General features: G+C 54.4%; 1 protein-coding gene across 2 annotated transcripts; it reads left to right on the forward strand.

Moving 5' to 3' along the window:
• Positions 1-7702: 7702 nt before the first annotated feature.
• On the forward strand, positions 7703-14420 carry PPIF (peptidylprolyl isomerase F). 2 transcript variants are annotated; one of them, XM_027062414.2, is made up of 6 exons: positions 7703-8001; positions 9217-9247; positions 9778-9866; positions 11603-11699; positions 12182-12257; positions 13540-14420. In XM_027062414.2, exons 1-6 carry the CDS (start codon positions 7816-7818, stop codon positions 13592-13594), a joined length of 534 nt encoding a protein of 177 aa, XP_026918215.1. In that variant the 5' UTR covers positions 7703-7815; the 3' UTR covers positions 13595-14420. The 2 variants fall into 2 exon arrangements, with proteins under 2 accessions (XP_026918215.1, XP_026918214.1); XM_027062413.2 differs by having other exon boundaries at positions 7704-8001; positions 13459-14420.
• The last annotated feature ends 5106 nt before the right edge of the window (positions 14421-19526 follow it).

Genomic DNA, 19526 nt, shown 5'->3' on the forward strand with positions numbered 1-19526 from the left:
CAGTGGGGTCCTCTCCTTGGGACGATGATGCCAATCAGCACATGGTAAACAAAGGTGGGGACAGGGCAGGCACCAGGCCCAACCTGGGCTGTGCTTGTGAACCTCTCGTGTCCTGCCAGCCAGCTCCTTTGCCCATTGACTCTAGGCAGGGACTGTGAGAATAAGCCCAGGGCATGGTTCTCACCTCGTGCCTGTAGGGTTGGAAGGCAATGCTAGATTCTCTGGGACAAGACGGCCAGCTAGTGTGTGTGGGTGGGTGGCGGGGGGGGAGGGGGTGGGGGGGGAGGAAGGGGGACAGTGCAAACTTCAGAGTCAGCCGGAACTAGGTTCAAATCCAGCTCAGCCATCTGTATGTGTGGCCTTGGGCAAATCACAGGCTCCCTCTTGGCCTCAGAGCCGTCATCTATCATGGGGGATGGCAGCCTGTCCTTTGCAGAGTTATCACAAGGACGAGATGAGAGTGTGAATCTAAGTCACCAAGCACAGGGTCAGGCTAGCTGGAAAAAAGGCACCTAGAGAGAATGATACCTGGCATAATCCATGTGAGAGCCACTGCTCAGAGCCAACCAACTCTTGAAGGAAGACACATAGCCTAGCACAACAGAGAATAATTTCAGTCTCCACACCAGTGTGACTTTGTTGTTTTTTATTTTTATTTATTTATTTATTTATTTATTCATTCATTCATTCATTCATTCATTTATTTTTCATGTTTTTTGAGAGAGAGACAGAGTGTGAGCAGGGGAGGGGGCAGAGAGAGAGAGGGAGATACAGAATCCGAAGCAAGCTCCAGGCTCTGAGATGTCAGCACAGAGCCCGACGCGGGGCTCGAACCCTTGAACTGAGAGATCATGACCTGAGGCGAAGTCGGACGCTTAACCAACTGAGCCACCCAGGTGCCCCTCCACACTAGTGTGACTTTGGACAGATCGCTTACCCTCTCTGGGTCCCCATTCCATCATTTGTAAGATGGGGATCATTTTCCCTGGGCAGGGTCCTCCTGAGGATGGGGGCGACGTCTCAGTGCCGAGTTGCTTCATGCAGGGCATGGCATGGAGTCATAAAGTGAGGTACCGTCCCTCCCCAGAGGCCACTGCGGTGCCATGGCCAAACCCCCGCTCAGGCCCTCTCCCTGACGGCTTCCTCCCTGCTCCCGCTCTCTTGCAGCATGCATGTATGCACCTTCAGAGGAACTGATATAAAAATAGCCAGCCCATGGCCCGTCTTCACCAAGACAGGGCAGCTCTGTGTCCTGGGGCCAGTTCTGTCCAACTGTGCCCGAGAGGTCTTTGCCAAGAGCAGCTGAAGACACAGGCCTGCTGAGATGGCAGATCAATGACCGGCTGTGTGTGGAGCTATGGGATCAGAGCTGGCCTTTAAAGGGCCCTGGCTGGGGGCAGGATGCGTGTGTATTAGTTATCTGTTGCTGCATTGCAAATGGCCCCAATACTGGGGGGGCTTAAACCAGCACAAATTTATTATCTCACAGTTTCTGGGGTCAGGTGTCCAGGTGTGGTTTAGTTGGGTGCCTCTGACTCAGTGTCTCGGGGGTTGCAATCGGGCCATCGGCGGGGGCAGCGGTCACCTCAAGGCTCCACTTGACCTGCGGGATCCACTTCCAAGCTCACTCACATGGCTGTTGGCAGGCTGCCCAAGGTCCACGTCCAAATCCCTCACGTAGTTGCCAGACAGCCTTGGTTCCTCGCCGGGGGCCTCCATTAGCTGCCTGAGGGTCACACCACAGCAGCCAGTGAGGAGAGGGAGAGAGAGAGAGAGAGAGAGAGAGAGAGAGAAAGCCCAAGGCAGAAACCACAGTCTCTTTGTAACCTAGTCTTGGAAGTGGCATCTCATCACTGACGCCATCTTCTGTTCACTAGGAGGGAGTCATTAGGTCCAGCTCACATCCTAAGTGAGGGGAATACTGGGGACCATCTTAGTGACTGCCTCCACGGGGGTGGGCATGGAGAAAGGCAGAAAAAGGGGGAAAAAAATCATAACTTTTTTATATAGTGAAAAGAGCCCAAGCCCAGTGACCCCGGCTCAAATGCTGGCCGTTCTGCGTAGCCTTGGGCTGCCCACCATCTTGCTACTTAGAGTCCCAGCCTCCCCTTCTAACAAATGAGGTAACAGCTCAGCTGGCCTGGGCGAGGTGGTATGCATTCATTCATTCATTCGTTCATTCACTCGTTCCCTGGGGCCCCAGTATGGTCAAAGCCCTTCGCCACATCATTCTCCTTAATATGGACGACCCTGTGGCATAGGCATTATTAACCCTCTTTACAGATAAGGAAACGGAGGTTCAAAGAAGCCAACAACAAACTCCCTGAGCTCACACAGCTACGTGTGATTTGGTCCAAATGTTTCCTCCTTGGTCAGGCCACCCCGGCCCCTCTCATAAAGTAGCCCTGACCGCACCCCCTCCTGCCCCCGCAGCCCCTGCAGAGCACAGCACCCGGCTTCACTCGTGTACCTAAGAGCATCTTTGTTCTCCTTTTCTTTTTTTTTTCCTGCTGTTTTCCCTCTTCCCCATGAAAACAGAAGTCTGCTTATTTGCCTAATAACCACCGGATTTCGAATCCCTCGAGAAGTTGTCAGGCACCCAGCAAGGGTGCAGAGAACAGCTGGGAAGGGAATGAATGAAAGGGGAAGAAGCCAGGTTTCCAGCAGAGTTCTGCTGTCCCAAAACCCACACGTTCAGGACCGGGGGCTGGGTGACAGTGACGCGTTCCCCCAGGGCCTGCCTCCACCACCCTTCCAAACTTTTCCCTCTGGGGGCAGCTTCTCAGGAAGACTTCCTCAGCCCCCAGGGCTGCCCACAATACAGTGGCTAGCACATACGTTCAGCAGGTATGCTTCCTCCATTCTACTCTGTTCCATTCCGTTCCATGACCAGGGGGCTTTTGCAAGAGCCAAGCAGCTGGGGAGGTGGAGCGTGGGGTGGGGGGTGAGCCAGCCCCGCCTGCTGGCTGCCTCTCCCAGAGGCCCACGGCACCCACACCAGCGACTTTTACAGCCCAGCTGGACTCTGAAAGGGGAGTTTCCCCAGACCTTCCTCCTAGGCCTCTTTCTGGTCACTGTGCCCACCACCATCCACCTGGGCCTCGAGGGAAACCTCCCCTGCCCATCTTTCCCTTCTTCCCATCATGCTCTGGTTTGCAGCGTGCTCGAGAACGGACCCACCCATGGTTCCTGGAAGCCAGCAGAGAGAGGCTGATGCATTCATACTGCTCCGTGAAGTCTGGGAACGTCACAGGGGAATGCCTGAGTGCAGCCCTCCCAGTGGCCTGTTGGCAGGTCTGGCTCACTTTCTGAGCTGTTAGCCAAGAATCTCTCTTCTAGGCTCCCTGTCAGCTAGCTGCCCATAACAGATACTCTCCTGGGCCCCAGCCCCCTCAAATGGAACCAAGAGAAATGAAGCCCAAGGCCTCTTTCTACCCAAGGTACATTGTCCCAGTGACTGATACTGGCAATGATCATTCGTGAACATCCACCCCTTGCCCACAGCAGGGCCACCTCCCTCCCAGCCCCTCTTGGAAAGGTCTCCAGGACCACCGTGACTTCATCCCTCACAACAGCCACAACATTCACCCCTGCCACCCACACGGGCTGCCTGGGAGAGGCTTACTCGGGAGCACTTACCATCACGTGGCACTGTAACGGTCTGTCCCGACTTCTTCTGGATCCCCAGGGAAAAGAGAGGGTTCATCCACCTTCCCAGTACTTCCAGGCTGTGTGACTGTGGGTAAGTCCCTGAGCCTCTTCTGAGCCTCTTTACAGAGCTAGAGTTTGCTCACAGCTAGCAAACTACTGGCCCAGAGGTCCCATCTAGGTTGTGGAAATGTTGTTTACGGCTCATTCAGTGCTCAACTTTGTTTTAAAAGTAGTTCCCAACATTTAAAACTTGGGAGATTTGGGGTGCCTGGGTGGCTCAGTCGGTTGAGCGTCCAGCTTTGGCTCAGGTCGTGATCTCACTGCTCGTGGGTTCGAGCCCCACGTTGAGCTCTGTGCTGACAGCTCAGAGCCTGGAGCCTGCTTTGGATTCTGTGTCTCCCTCTCTCTCTGCCCCTCCCCTGCTTGTGCTCTGTCTCTCTCTCTCTGTCTCTGTCTCTCTCTCTCTCTCTCAAAAGTAAATAAACATTAAAAAAAATATTAAAACTTGGGAGATTTTATGGGGCACCTGGGTGGCTCAATCAGTTAAGTGTCCGACTGCGGCTCAGGTCATGATCTCACGGTTCGTGAGTTTCAGCCCCACATTGGCTCTGTGCTGACAGCTTAAATCCTGGAGCTGCTTTGGATTCCGTGTCTCTGTCTCTCTCTCTGCCCCATCCCCTGCTCACGCTCTCTCTCTCTCTCAAAAATAAACATTAAAAAAGTTTTTTTTAATTGGGAGATTTCCACAAAACCTAATGTTTTCAGCTTTTATTGAAAAATGAGAAGACCCGGCTATACTGGGTTCATGGTCTCACATACACAATTGGCTGGCCTGGGCAGCAGCTGCCCCTTTAAGTGGGGTGCTTGGACACAGCGCCACCTCCCCTCTCTCCCTAGAGCCTGCCCAGTATGCTTTGACTCTTTACTTGTGTATGTCACTGCCTTCCCCCCACCCCCATAGGCATCTGAATTCGCCACCCCTGAATGTCAGCATGACAGGACTGTTCTTTGGCTCTATGATGCCTAAAGGGATCCTTCAGGATCCCTAGATGACAAAAACCATTAACACCCTGGATGAGAAGCCACTTTGGCTGAGTGGAGAGAAACTGCTGTTTCTGAGGATGACACAGAGTCTATAAATAGCCTCAGAGCCAGGTGAGTGCTGACACTTGCCCAATGTCACCTGGGCTGGGAGTCCTCGAGGGCTGGGCATGTTTCAGTTCACGGCTCAGCTCAGGCACTGTCCCTCCTCCTGATGCCACTGAGGGCGGTACGAGGAGGGACGACTTCACAGCTGAGCCCGTGGAGAAGGTGGAACTTTTCCCTGGCGTGGGTAGGAGGTAGTGATAACATCTGATTTTCCAAAGAGAGTAGAGGAACATGAGTGGACAGGGCTGGTTCTCAGTCTGGGGTCCTATAGATGGGGACACGGGACCATCAATGGTTCCCCAGTGCTATCCAACACTGTTAGAGCTCAGCCTGGCCTTCAGGACCCTCTGTGATTGCCCGCCAACCCCCACCCCAGCCTTTCAGTTTATGGTCCATATTGTAGCCTTTCCTTGAAGGTACCCAGCCTGGCTCTGGCTCATTCCCCTTCTAGAATCTTCTTTCCACATCTTTGTGTGTCTGCCCCACAGAGGTGGTTGTCTCTGGACCGATCCCCCAGGGAGAAACCATTTGCCCTGTCCTTTGAGCTCCACAGACTTCTGGCAAACTCCTCAGCCCCCCTCTTGCTGTGTTGTCTGTCCCAAGCTTGTCTCTCTTGCCCTCCCCACCCCATTACCAGCTCCTGAATGGCAGCGAGAAGGATCTGACCCATGCAACAAACCCTGGCCCTGGGGTCAGACAGATTCATCATCGTTCCAACACTGCACTCCCGGGAAATTCACTCTCCCATCTCTTGCAACCCATCTCTGAAATGGAACCGCCTCCCAGGCTGCAGTGGGGTGCAGACAAACTAGGGGCTGGGGAAGGGCTCTGAGGACAAAGTGTCTGAGTGAATGAAGGCAGCTCTCCCCTGCGTGAGGGCTGCTCGTGCTTCGCTGGGGGATAAACGGAGACCCTCCAAGAGCAGGCTTGAGGGACAACAGGGTACCACTAACCCACCTGGCATGGCTAAGGGCTGTATGAGCTGAGCACCTGTCACTGCCATGCGGGCTGATTCCTCCCTCCTCATTGCGGTCTACAGTATGCACCAATACAGGGGGGTCCTGGGAGATTGCTGAGGGCCCGGACGGGGCAGGTGGCAACCTGGCTCCCTGCTCAGGCCTGTTCTGCTTCAGGGCACGAGCACCATGAGAAAGGAGGAGCCATTCCCCAGGACAGAGGGAGGCTCCATCCTGAGCTGGAACCCGGGGAGCATCTGGGCTCCCAGACCCAGCTGGGGTATCATTGAATGACCCGGCTCCTCCTGGGCCAGGAGTAGAGAAGGGGACTATGAACTTCCAGAAAAGGGCCAAGCCACAATTTTAATGAGCCTAGGACACTCTGCTCTAACCTTGTGAATTTACTTGGGCCAGCATTTTGTTGCCTGACCCCTTCTCAGGAGCCAATTCGGGTCTCAGTTCAAGTCCACCTGACTCCAACGTTCAGCCCCTACCCTCCTCTGAGGCTCCTTGGACCTCTGAGCCCCTGCAGCTGAGACCCACTGCTGTCTGAGCCCTAAACCCGAAGCAAAGACTAGAGTCCAACTATCACTGATGCTCATGGCACAATGCTTAACAGTTGACACATTCCTCTCTCTCTTGTTCATTTTCCTCTTGAAACAGACCTGGAAACAAGCAGGGTAAGGATTACCATCATATCCTTATTCTCCAGAGGGGAAACTGAGGCTCAGAGAGGTCCGAGAAGACTGGCACAGGCTGGCAGTGGAGGATCCAGGGTGCTCCTAGACCCGGGCAGTGCCTTCCCCCATCTGGGTCCTTGTTTTCTATTTGGAGAGTGAAGATGTTAGCCGAGATGCTCCCCCAGGGCCCATATTATTTACTTACCGTGGTCCTCCCATACCTACCAGGCTTTTTTTTTTTAATTTTTTTTTTAACCTTTATTTATTTTTGAGACAGAGAGAGACAGAGCATGAACGGGGGACGGTCAGAGAGAGAGGGAGACACAGAATCTGAAGCAGGCTCCAGGCTCTGAGCCATCAGCACAGAGCCCGACGCGGGGCTTGAACTCACGAACCGCGAGATCATGACCTGAGCCGAAGTCGGACGCTTAACCGACTGAGCCACCCAGGCGCCCCCCTACCAGGCTTTTAAGAAGCCCCCCTCAACATATGGGGTAAATCCTTCCAGGCGGTAGTTCTCACTTCCCCTCCTCTTCTGTCTTGCCTTTTCACTTACTCATCCTTGCATTACCTATGGAATGGCTCCCATACTATGTTACCTGCAGGCGTGCTCTTAGCATGACTGGGGGAGCAAGGAAGCCAGCAGCCAGCTGCTCTAGTTATTGGAGACCAGACCTGTCAGTCTATGGGGTTGAAGGGACGGTAGTCAGACCCAGTCCTGGTGGAGGGCTGGGACCTGGCCAGACCCTTCGAGTTCCAGTCGTATGGGAAGAGGATCCGATGTATAGAAGCATCTGGAGACAGGGCCAGGCTAGGACCAGGAGGCCTGTGGTCACCACCAGAGGCGTCTCTGCCTGCGTCCTCCTGCCATCTTTCACTCTAATACACCTCTCATCTCCACCTTCTTTATCTCTCACCCACCGTCTCTCTTGGTCTCTGTCTGCAGGGTCTGTGGGTGGAGGGGCGCCTATACAAAGGGCGAATGTAGCCTTTTGTTATATTCAAATAAAAACACACGAGGCTCATCTTTTGGAGCTAACCACGTTTCAGCATATTTTCCCTCTCTTTTTTCATACTGTTGGAACTCTTACAGAATGGAACCGACCCCCTTTTGCTAGGTCGTGTCTGTCCCTCAGGTCTCTGGCACCGTGGGGGACGCGTTAAGAGCAGCTCACTGGCTGCGCTGACCGCTGGGGCCGGCAGGGGTCGCCCGCGGACAGGCCCGGAGGGGCGGGTGGGGGCGGGGCCGCGAGGCGGGCCCGGCAGATAAAGGCGGCGGCGGGCGGCCCAGGCTGACTCGGCCCCCCTGGGCGCGCGTGACTGTCGCAGTTACGGTCTCCGCGGGTACCGCCGCTCTCCCACCCCGACCTGCGGCCGCGATGCTGGCTCTACGCTGCGGCCCCCGCCTGCTCGGCCTGCTCCGGGTCCCGCGCTCCGCGCCGCTGCGCCTCCCCGCGGCCCGCGCCTGCAGCGGCGCCGGCGACCCGTCCCCTTCCTCCCGGAACCCGCTCGTGTACCTGGACGTGGGCGCCGACGGGGAGCCGCTCGGCCGCGTGGTGCTGGAGGTGAGAGCACCAGGCCGGGCCGCGCCGGACTGGGCGTCCGGGATGGTCCCGGAGAACGCTGGACTTCGGCCCGGCTCCGTGCCTGACTCGCTGGGTGACCTTGCCCCCTACACCCGGGCTCTGGGCCTCAGTTTCCCCATCCCTAGCAAGGCGCATCAGATTGGTCTCTTCCGGTCTCCCCTCGGAGGCGGAAGTGGGGGGCACGTGTGGAGGTGAAAGCTCAAGGTCAGGTGGGAGAGTTGGGCCCTGCTGGCTCGTCCTGGGGTAGGGGAGAGGTCCTGAGACTTCGCGTGGTCAGCTCCCAGATCCGAAGTTCAGAGGTGGGTGCGGGGGGGTGCTCCGGGGACGGGGCTGCGGGCGGGCCGGGTGCTCACGTGGCTGCCCTTGCTTAACGCGTAGCTGGCCCGCTGCCCCGCCCCCTCGGTGGGGCTCGCCCCCTGCGGAGCGCCGGGGAGGGAGCCGAGGTGGTTTCCGGGCGGCCCGCCTCCTCTCGTGCGGGGCGGGCCTTAGGCCACCAGGCTGACCCAGGATGTCCTTCCTGAAAGTCGGGGTCAGTGTGCCCAGGGCCCTTCACCCCAGTTCCAACCCCGCCATCCTCCCGTGGGTGGCACTCCTGTCCTGCCCCTGACTCACAAAGAAACAAATAGCGGGGTAGGTAACAGCGGAAGCTCAGGTGTAGCTCAAGCCCGACCCCGTTTTGAACCCAGAGGCTCTCGTTAAGCCTCAGTTTCCTCTTCTGGAAAATGGAGAGCACCCTCCTTGCTCCCATTTATTTTAATGGGGTGGCGCCAGGGTGGCTCTTGAGGCTGGGAGGCAAGAGGTGGGCTTGGATGGGGCTCTAGCCTACCCTTACCCACCGTCCCGCCCCCCTGCCTCTCTAAGGGGCTGGGTTGGCCCCTCTCTGGGCCTGAGGCTTTGATGCTTGGGGCCCAACTGCAGTAGCTCTGCCAGTTCTGCCCCTGGAAGTAGGCCAGGATGGCATCGTCAGCTCTTATAGATTAGGAAACGGAGGCTGCTTCCTCCCGGTTGGGGTTCAGGAAGCAGCTGGCAGACATGATAGCTGCCTCGGCTGCCTCTTGTGGAGGGCTGGGAGCAAAAGGAATGGAGTGGCCCTCTGACTCCTTAGCCACTGTGGGAGATGGATGGAGAGGAGGTTCCTTCTGTCACCTGCCTCTGGACTGACCACCTTCTCTTGTCCCTCTTCTCTCCCCACAGCTGAAGGCAGATGTCGTCCCGAAGACAGCAGGTAAGATGGGGCTGGGGGTCTTCTGAGTCTGGTCTAGGAGGAGGGAGGGGCCCAGGTGGGTGGGATGGTGAGAGAAGTTGGGACACAGAGACCTCTGACCAGATGGGAGTTCCACAGGAGGCTCAGCTGCTGTGTATCCTGGGCCAGCTTTCTGTCCCTCTCTGAGCCTCAGCGTTAGCCCTGCCCACCTGTCTACTATAGCCTCAGAATCAATAGAAGGCACAGGTCAGTTTCCTCTGGGACAACTTTCTCCCTCCTGGTGGCCAGGGGGACAGGGTAGTGGCTCCATGGCCCGGGGACTCCCTGCCAGGAGCGTGTGCTCTTGTCACAGGGCTCAGACACTGAGCTTCGAGAAGGAGATGATTTGCCCTGGGTTACACAGCCAGAACAGACTTAGGCGTCCCGGGGTCTTTCCACACCCTGCTCACCTCCTGGGGCAGGAGCGGGGATTTGAAGAGGCACAGGCTAGAATGAGCTGTGACCCTGCAGTTGGGGCCCGGCTCTTGACTTGCTGTTCCTTCAACCCTCAGAGAACTTCAGAGCCCTGTGTACCGGGGAGAAGGGCTTCGGCTACAAAGGCTCCACCTTTCACAGAGTGATTCCGTCCTTCATGTGCCAGGTATGGTGGCCCTGCCTCAGTTCCTCTTTTGTCAGTGGGGGGTGGTAATGGGTCGCCTCGTAGGGTGGTCTTGAGGATTAATGAGGGAGCACCTGCCTGGTGTGTGGAGATACCCAATGGAGAGCGACGAATGACTCTGTCGGCCTGTCTTCTCACCCTGACACAGCAGAGCCTGTCTGGGCTGCCACAGCCCTTCCCTGCCCTGGCAGTGGAGCCACAGGGCAAGAGGCAGGATGGCCTGGCTGGCAGAGCCTGTTGGGGGTGGAGGTGGGGAACCAGCACTGAGGTCCGGATATGCATGGGGGACAGGGGCAGGTAGATCTTCAGGCCTTGGAGGACCAGCGTATTCAGACAGTCTCTGACTGTGTCCCCTTGAGCACTTGGCATAGGAGAGGAGGAGGGAGAAGACAGCAGAGACAAGAACACACAGGTCTGGACTTGGAGCTTCTCTTTCTGGAGAAGGGCATCTTTCTCGGTCAGATGAGTGTTCATTAGTCACCTGTGCTGCCTGTTTTTCAAAAAGACCAGTATTGGCTGTATCAGAGGTTTGGGGACAGGTGTGGACAGCAGGAACCTCCCCAGGGGTCCTCTGTTCGGTCAGACCCTGCCAAGACAGGGGTTGATGTGTTGAGGCCAGCAGACCATAGAGGCAGGGGCATGAATGTCATGACCTCTTTGAAGCCCTTCCAGCCCAGAATTCTCTCCCCCGTTCCCTCCACTCCGACCTGGGGCTGTCATCATCTTGTGGCGAGTGGCGGTGTGTTGGGACTGGGCCTGCTGACGTGTTCAATGTGGCGATTGCAGGGATGGGCAGGGAGGCTGCGGCTGGGGGACAGGTCTGGCCAAGCCTGTGGCTTTCTGCTGCAGAGGCTTTCCCAGCTCTGCCTGCGGCGGGCTGTGGATGAAGCGGGAGCTGACGTGGAGGTCAGGCTGGGCTCTTCCTCTGAATAGCAGCGGGCAGGGGCAGGGACTTGCAAGGCCGGAAGACTCTCTGAGGCATGAGTTGGGGGCACCGGAAGCTCAAGCCGGGGTTTTGAATCATCCCACTCTGGGGACACCCTGCTGCCGTTTGTGGATGCTTAGGTCAGGCTGCTCAGGTTATCCCTCTCACCTGAGGATCAGATCTCGAGAAGATAGAGATCTTGGCAGGGAGCCGGGGCTGGGGCTGGCAGCTCTTCTGTGAAGCCTCAGGCAGGCTGTGAGGAAGGATGCCAGTCCTAGGGGGACCCTGTCCTGGGTCTCCAGGACTTAGGGGAACTGCTGGGCCTGGTGAGGGGGCGATGCTGGACAGGGAGCGGGGCCTAGCATGTGCCAGCCGCTGCCACTCCCTACAGATCGGACTTGGGAACGGGGACCCCTGGCCACCTCCCTGTCCACCCTCCAAGAGTTGTGGGTAGAAAATTCTGTGTCCCTACGAATCCTCTCAGAGTGGCCATTAGATCCTTTGAGAATCATTTAAAAACTTGCCCAGGTAAAAAAAAAAACAAAAAGTGAATGATTTGAAAGGCAAGGTAGTTACGGCAGAACATACTTAAGCTTTATTTTTGCTTGCTTTCCTTGTCGTTTTATTACTCCTTATATCCTTGGATTTTTTTTTTTTTTTCTGACCCCTGTGCCTGAGGGGCTTCTGGCTGGGTGGGCCCGAGGTGCGCCGGGGGCTCTACCCCCAGCCCCGCAGTGGCATTCCCCTGCCGGCTCTGGGTGGCCACCGCTCAGAAGGTGCCCTGTGCTTGCAGGCGGGCGACTTCACCAACCACAATGGCACCGGGGGAAAGTCCATCTACGGAAGCCGCTTTCCTGATGAGAACTTCACACTGAAGCACGTGGGACCAGGTGAGTGGCGGCGGCCGTTCCCCAGTCGGAAAGCCCTGCGCTTTGACCAGCCGCCACCATGCCTCCCACGCCTGGGAGGTTTGCCGTCCGACCATTGCTCGCTCCATATCCGGCGACACGCCTCCCTGCCTTCAGCACTCGGGGGTGGGGTGCTGGGTTTTCCTGGAGCTTTTTCATTCTGAGCTCTCAGTTTGAAAAACAAGCCTTTCTTTGAGAAGCAAAACCCAGCCTCGTGTCATGTTGGAGACCCAAGAGGCAGCCTGCAAAAGGCCTGTTCTGGCTCCGCCTCTCCTCCCTGTGGCAGCATAGGTGGACAGGCCCTGGGGAGCTGGTCGCCCTCTGGGCCCGCTTCTGCTCTTCCAGCTCCAGGATCTTCAGACTTAAACATCTTTGCCAGGGTGTGAACTGTCCGCTCTTTAGAATGACTTCCCTGGTGAGCCGCCTCCTGGGGCAGCACGGCTCACTCCTGCTTATTTTTGCAGGTGTCCTGTCCATGGCGAATGCGGGCCCCAACACCAACGGCTCCCAGTTCTTCATCTGCACCATAAAGACAGACTGGTGAGTTCCCTGCTCCTGGCTCCTGGGGGCTGGCCTTGCAGCGAGAGGAAGCGTTGTGTGCTTCTGAGGGGAAGGTCATGTGAGGCCGGACTGTGCCCTGGGACAGTAGGCCTCTCCTGGGCTGTGTGTCTGTATGGGAGAAGGATAAAGTTCATGGAAGGACTAAGGGAGAATTTGGGGTGTTCTTGGAAGTGTGTCTTTATCGGGTTTTCATTGTTGCTGTCAGCTGGGATTTTCTCCATGCGTCGTGCACACACGCACAAAAGGACTTTTACCAAACACGCTTGGGAAAATGCAGCAGAAGTTCTCAGGCCTCAAGATGGCCTGTGGTAGAAGCCTATTTGCTTAGTTTAGCCTGTTGTTTCCCGGTTTCACGTCAGGTTTGGAACGGACCCTGGAGCCCTCTTGCCCACATGCCCATGGATTTTAGGGATGTCTTCCCTGCTGGATTACCCACCACCTAATAAGTTCCTCTGCCCAAAGCCCGCCTGTGTCCCAGCCCTGAGGCATATAGGGTCAAGGGAACAATAGCTGGCCTGGAGCTAAGACTTAATAAAGCCCATTTCCTAGGACTTTAGGGAGACCTGAGTGGTGGGTGGATACCAGCTATCTCTAACCTCCAAGCCGGAAGGGACATAGATGTCCTTCCGGGCTGAGCAGGTCTCTGCTGGCCTTGCCTACTCTTTGCTCCTTCCATGAAACCCCTTCATTACTGCCCTTGGGGGGTAGCCAGCGGTAGCCTTGCTGGCACTGACCGAGCTCTCTTTTGAATCCTTGGAACTCTCAAATCAAGAGCCTCTCAGGACTTATTTTCACCACGCTCGTTATCCCAGCTCTTAGCTTGCCACTCGTGACCGTACACGGACCTCTCATTTCGTGGGAGTGGTTCGATAACCCCGTTACCTCCCTGTGCCGGACAAGAATAGTTCACCTTTCATAGGTGAAGTTACCAGGATTAAGGTTAAGTGGCCCAGGGCAACCGGGCGTGCGAGGCAGAGCATATGCCCTGGAAGGGAGACCTCTGGTGTATTTTGGGGAGCTCGGCAAGGCTTGATAACCGGAGCTTCGAGGGGGTGGGTCCAGATTCTCAGCGCGGGCTCCCTACACAGTTGCTGCCTTTGGTACAGAGTTCCCTGCCCAAGTGACCGCGATGTTGGGTGACACCGCACTACCTCTCGCTCTTACCTGACTCAACTCACAGGTTGGATGGCAAGCATGTTGTGTTTGGCCATGTCAAAGAGGGCATGGATGTCGTGAAGAAAATAGAATCTTTCGGTTCCAGGAGTGGGAAGACGTCCAAGAAGATCGTCATCACAGACTGCGGCCAGTTGAGCTGAGGTGCCATGACCAGGGCGCGAGGCTGGCGGCAGCTGCACGTGCCTGGGCTCCCCTGGGGGCCGCCTCGGGCTCCAGCAGACTTGTCTGTCCTTGTTGCATGCCGCGGTGGGGAATGTCTGATCTCCACGGGGCCCACTGCACCGCTGCCCCAGGGTCCACCCTCCCTCGCCACCCCGTTTCTGGCCATCCATCACAGACGTGATGCCATCAGGCCTTATCCGTGATCCCCCAGCCCACGTTCACCTGTGCCTTGGACATCGGGGGTGCTGAGGGGTTAGCTTCGGGTACAGGTTTCTGCCTTTTCCTTGACCGAGGGGGAAAGGCAGCTGCTGCAAAAGGGCCACTGTATCTGTTGAACATCCTCTTCTGATTGGAATAATTTAATTAACAAGATGGACTGGAGATGAAGCTGTGACAGCCCTCTAAGCCGTGGTATGACCTCACTTGGTGGCGGAAGCCACAGAACCCCGGAGCTTGGCCTTTGGAACGTAATCGGGGCTTTTGCGAAGGGTCCTCGGCCAAGGCCTTTTATCCCAGCCACTGTGAATCCTGTTGGTTCGCCGCCGCAGTTTCTGAGGAGAGTCCGTGAGGGGAGAAGCAGACAAACCCGGGACAAACCCACTGCGAGCTGTGCCTAGTCGATGAAGTCGGGGAGAGTGGAAATGGCATGTGCGTGCCTGGTGCTCGGGAAGACCGTCAACGTGTATTTTCCGGAGGGCTTCGATTTTTCTGTGTTTAACAAATCTGATGATGTATATGATACACCTTTGGGGCTTTTATTTGTGTTCACTTTAAATGTGAAAATAAATCCTATTTTCTATAAAAGATCGTCTGGTGGCTTTAGGAAGCAGCGTTTATCATCACCCCAGCAGCCACGGAGGGTCCCAGCGTCATCCTTATAGATGGCATGGGCTCAGACATGGGCTCTTAGCACCCACGGGCTATCTGCGAGCACTGGTGTCGCCCCAAACCCCAGCCCTACCTCTTGGCCACCCCGAGTCTGTTTTCCTCTGCTGTATAATGTGGTAACAGTGATGCTGGGCTCACAGAATGGGGAGAGTCGGATGCGATCTGTGTCAAGTGTGTAATGTGGCACCAGGCACATCGCTGTAATAAACACTCTCACCAGCACGATGACATTGTCCATGTGTCAAAGTCTTAGGGAAGGATCTGTGAAAATGTAAAGCTAGGTGTGGACTTCATCATCCTAGATTTGCCATTTAGATGTGGAATTCTAGGTGTTTCTGAAGTCACGGGGATGGCAGATTCGGGGTGAGAGAGAAGGATTAAGAACTCAAACAGCCAGAGATGGAACAGTCTGGATAACAGAATAGTCACATTCCGTTCGCAGCGTGATGGAGTTATTTCGTCTTGGGGTTCCTACAGTCTGTCATGTGTGCTCCCTGTCATTCTGATGTCACAGTGGCTGGAGTTGGGTCGTTTGGAGTCATGGAGGGTTTTCCTGATGTCAGTTTCCATAGTTCGGCTGCGTGTTTTGGGAGCTTAGCTAGCTTAGCAGTGTTTAAACAATTTTCAAGAGCTGTAGGGGCCCTCTGCTGTACGGGGAGACCAGGGATGTGGGCCCCTGAACCCCATTTTCAGGCAGATGGCTTTTTTTCTTATTGGAGCTCTGCAAGGGGTTTCATTTGAAGGATGGGCTCTTGAGCCAAACAGTATTCGTGATAACGGTGATGATGATAATAATTGGTCCACAAGCCAGTCCGACATTTTATAAGTGGGTGAACTGAGGCCGTGAGTGGGGTCACGATTCTCCAGGTGACCCTGTGGAATCTGCTGACAGAGCAGGGGCTAGAAACTCAGACTCGCCAATCCAGAGGGTTCTCTGTCAGGGGGCCTCTCAGAATGCACAGGCCCATTGGTCCTCAGGTGCCCGCATTCAGAGTTCTTGTGACTTCTGAAGTCAAAGCCACAACTTTTTTTGTCCCTGTGGAGCCTCCTCTTGACCTCTGGGGACTCCAGGGAGGCAAGGGTGTGTCGACAAGTTTGAAAGGCAGGCCCCTTGAGTTGTGACCTGCTGGCCCCATGGTGATTTCTGAGGGGTCTCAGGTCACAGAGCCTGTGGGGCTCGTGTTTACTTCACAGAGACTTTCCTTTTCTGTGAGGGGGGAGTGAGCGAATGAGGGGTGTGTGTGCGCGCGCACATACACGTCCATCCAGAGGAGTCTGGTGTGGGCCAGGGGAGTGGAACGTGAGAATTTCCTAAAACCAGTTTCCTGAGGGTGGGGCCGCTCGCTCAGCTCTCTTGCGAGCACCTTGCCCAAGGGCCCGTGCCTGGTCTTACTGTATAAAGCGGGAGCCTGAGCAACACACAAACAAGATGGTGACTCGCTGACACATGTCACCCAATGCGTGAACGAAGTGGTGAGTCACACGCGTGCTCTCAGACGTCATCGTGTGATACCACGGAAGCACAACGTGTTTAATCATCCGCGATGGCATTTTTCTGAGGCAACACATGACAGCTTTTCAAAAGGACTTCACTGAGGTAGAATTCACGGAGAACCAAATTCACACATTTTCAGCGTAAAGCTCGATCGCTTTGGGCAAACACGCACACCGAACTAAGTCATAGAACGTTCCCATCTCTCCAGAGAGTCGCCCCCCCCACCCCCCACCCCGTGCGCCTTCCCAGGCAACCCCTGGATCCCGTCACTGTAGATTAATCCTGCCTATTGCAGGACTTGGTACCTATGGAGTCACGCAAGGCTTACTTTCTGTGCCCGGCTACTTGCGTGGAGCACGTGGGAGAACATGGGAGAATGTAACACACTTCTGGACTCCGGTATGTTGCCCCATGAAAAGGAATGTCTGTAAATGTTTCCCGGGTCAGGTGAGGCCTAAAGCAATGCTACTGGGAGTGCTGGGGCGCTGGCCAAACACGCAGAGCCCTGGGCCACACCTGAGACCTACTGGATACAAATATCTGTGGGTGGGACCTAGGAATCGGAATGTTAAAGTAATTCTAAAGTCTGAGAATCTGAGCAGAGGCCAGGGTGGGCAAGATTCAAAAGCAAACCACTAGACCATGAGAGTCATCAGTTACTTCTGGAAACGTTTTTTGCTGGAAGCTCTGGGAATCTGGAATGAGCCCTCTACTTTAACTCTCAGATGATGAGGTGGCGGTCGCCTGTTCGGCCCAAGCTTTGTGGGCTGCTGTTCCTCCATAATGCTGGCAGAAGGGGCTTCCCGACTTGGCAAGGTGCCTCCTACTCAGCTTGGCAAGATGCCTCCTAGGGGAGGACCCCTGTGTGGTGGCCCTCAGCTCTTCTTTGTCATTAGGAGGAGGGTCTGGCGTGGGTGGGTCCAGACTGGAGAATATTTCTCAGTGAGTGGCTTCAGGGAGCCAGAACTCAGCTGGGCGTCCAGGGCCACTGGAACAGGACATGTAGAGAAAGTCTTGTCACCACTGTGCCTCCCAGATCAGTCTCAGCCTTAAGAGGTTGTCCAGAATTATGATGGTATTATTATTATTGTTAGTACAACATTGTAATGGCTAATTTTGTTTCAACTTGTCTGGGCCATGGGATGCCCAGACAGTTGGTCAAGCATTATTCTGGGTGTGTCTGTGAGGGTGTTTCTGGAGGGGATTAACACTCCCATTGGTAGACTGAGTAAAGCAGATTGCCCTCCTTGGTGTGGGTGGGCCTCGTCCAATCAGTTGAAGGCCAAGACAGAACCAAAGGCTAAGTAAGAGGAACTCGTCCTGCCTAACTGTGCTGGAACGTGAGCCTTCTGCCTCCCAACTGAAATATCTACTCTTCTTGGGGCTCGAGTCTGCTGGCCTGTGGACCAGAGCTTACACATCAGTGCTCTGGGCTTTCAGATCTTCAGACTTGGACTAGAATTACACCCACAGTTCTTCTGGGTCCCCAGCTTGCCAACTGCAGATCTTGGAACTCCTCAGCCCCCATAATTGTGTGAGCCAATTCCTTATAATAAATCTCATTTTACATATACATACACGTGCGCGCACACACACACACACACATATGCTGTTGGTTCAGTTTCTCCAAAGAATCCTGACTCTTCTACTTATAAAACCAAAATACACTTGTGAGAATTCAAATGTTACATAAATATAGAATACAAAGAAATTATTTTGAGTTTTATTTATTTAATGTCTACACTCAACGTGGGGCTTGAACTCACGACCCCGAGATCAAGAGTTGCATGCTCTACCAGCTGAGCCAGCCAGGCACCCCTATAATATAGAGAATTTACATCACCCGTAACCTTATCATATTAATAGTATGGGCTTCTGCATTTGCTTAGGATATAGAACACTGCAGAAACATTCCTGTCCCAACAGTAATAAAAAGATGAGTACACTATAAAGACATGACTTTTCTTGAGTTCATCAGAAAGGCAACTAGGTAATCTAAGGAGAGTGGACAGCCAAACCATCCTGCCTGTGGCAGAGCGCAGCAAAAAGATTTGGCCACAAAACCAGTGAGTAAGATGAAATCAGGTAAAAATTTTACTGAGTTGCTAAGACAAAGAAGGACTAGTTTGTCTGGAAGGGCTAGGGGCCCTCCACCCAGAGCGAGTTCGCGTTCCCTCCCAGGATCTTTTCCCTAGACCTTCACTGCTCAGGAGAAGGGCCCCTGAGACCCGCCTTGCTGAGGCGGACCTGCAGTGATCTTCAGCTCCTGGCATGGATCCTTGCTCACTTCCTCAAATATTCTCCTACGAAGCAAAATTCTGAATCCACCCGTGGAAGGGCCGTACTCCCTTCATCTCCAGGGAAAAGTAAAAGCTCACCATGGCTGGGGGAAAGGTAGAAGAAAAAAAATCCCATAACCCTCTGGGAGTGGCAAGAAACCATCCAGGGCCCAAGAACCCATACTGGTTAGCAAGCAGAAATCAGCTACCACTGGGAAGGAACAAACACACACCCAAGACATGCCTAAGACTGAAGCCAGACCGGGATAACAGCATTCCTGGCCCCACTCCAAGCATAGTCTACTGCTAGGGGAGGAGGAAAGGCATGGAGAGAGATAACCTTCTGTGTTGCACAAAGCTGGAAGTGGAGTACGAGCACGGAGGAAAACCCTTCTGCACCTTCTGCACCCCTGCTTCGCCACAAGCAGAGTTGGCCCCCAGTACAGGAACCTCCACCTGTGGGGCCCCAAAGGTAAGAACAGCAACAACAAAACCTAGGCCCAGCTCAACTCCGGACGACATCCACTAATGTCCCACAATAGACTTGAACCAAGAAGCCGCATGGCCACTTCCCAGAGTGCACACTATACTGCCGTATCCTCTATCGCACGAATAATGTGCATCATTCAAGGCAAAGACGCTGTTAATAAACAAAGCAGTCGATAGAACCAGGCTCAGATATAACCGTCCCAGATGGGAACATTAAAACAACTGTGATTAATATGTTAAAAGTATCTAGTGGGAAAGATGAACAACATGAACAGATGGGAACCAATTTTAGCAGAGAGAAATTGTAAGAAAGAGTTTAGTGGTGATACTACAAGAAAAAAATATATACCAAGAATGATACCCAAAACAGAGAAGTCCTTTGGTGAGCTCCATGGTAAACTCAGCACAGTTGAGGAATATATCTGATTTGCTGAAGGATTATACATATGACGCTCAAAGTACAATCAACAAAAGAAGAAACAGATAAATTGGACTTCACCAAAATTAAGATTAAAAATGTTTGTGCTGCAGAGAACACCATCACGTAAGTGAAAAACAAACCACATGAGGGGAGAAAATAATGACTGATGCTAGCGTGTAGAATAATCCAGCTGCATATATAAAGAAACTCAACACCCCCCAAAAAACAAATAATCCAGTGAAGAAATGGGCAAAAGGCATGAATAGACACTTCTCCAAAGAAGACATCCAAATGGCTAACAGACACATGAAAAAATGTTCAATATCACTGATCATCAG

Source organism: Acinonyx jubatus, chromosome D2 (genome assembly GCF_027475565.1).
Source record: "Acinonyx jubatus isolate Ajub_Pintada_27869175 chromosome D2, VMU_Ajub_asm_v1.0, whole genome shotgun sequence".
Classification (NCBI taxonomy): Eukaryota; Metazoa; Chordata; class Mammalia; order Carnivora; family Felidae; genus Acinonyx; species Acinonyx jubatus.

What these genes read in the sequence shown, in the direction of transcription:
- PPIF (XM_027062413.2), top strand. Translation starts at nt 7,816, where the DNA reads ATGCTGGCTCTACGCTGCGGCCCCCGCCTGCTCGGCCTGCTCCGGGTC. An exon ending in ACTGAAGCACGTGGGACCAG is followed by an intron (nt 11,700 to 12,181) that starts GTGAGTGGCGGC and finishes TTATTTTTGCAG; the next exon opens with GTGTCCTGTCCATGGCGAAT. An exon ending in TGCACCATAAAGACAGACTG is followed by an intron (nt 12,258 to 13,458) that starts GTGAGTTCCCTG and finishes CTCAACTCACAG; the next exon opens with GTTGGATGGCAAGCATGTTG.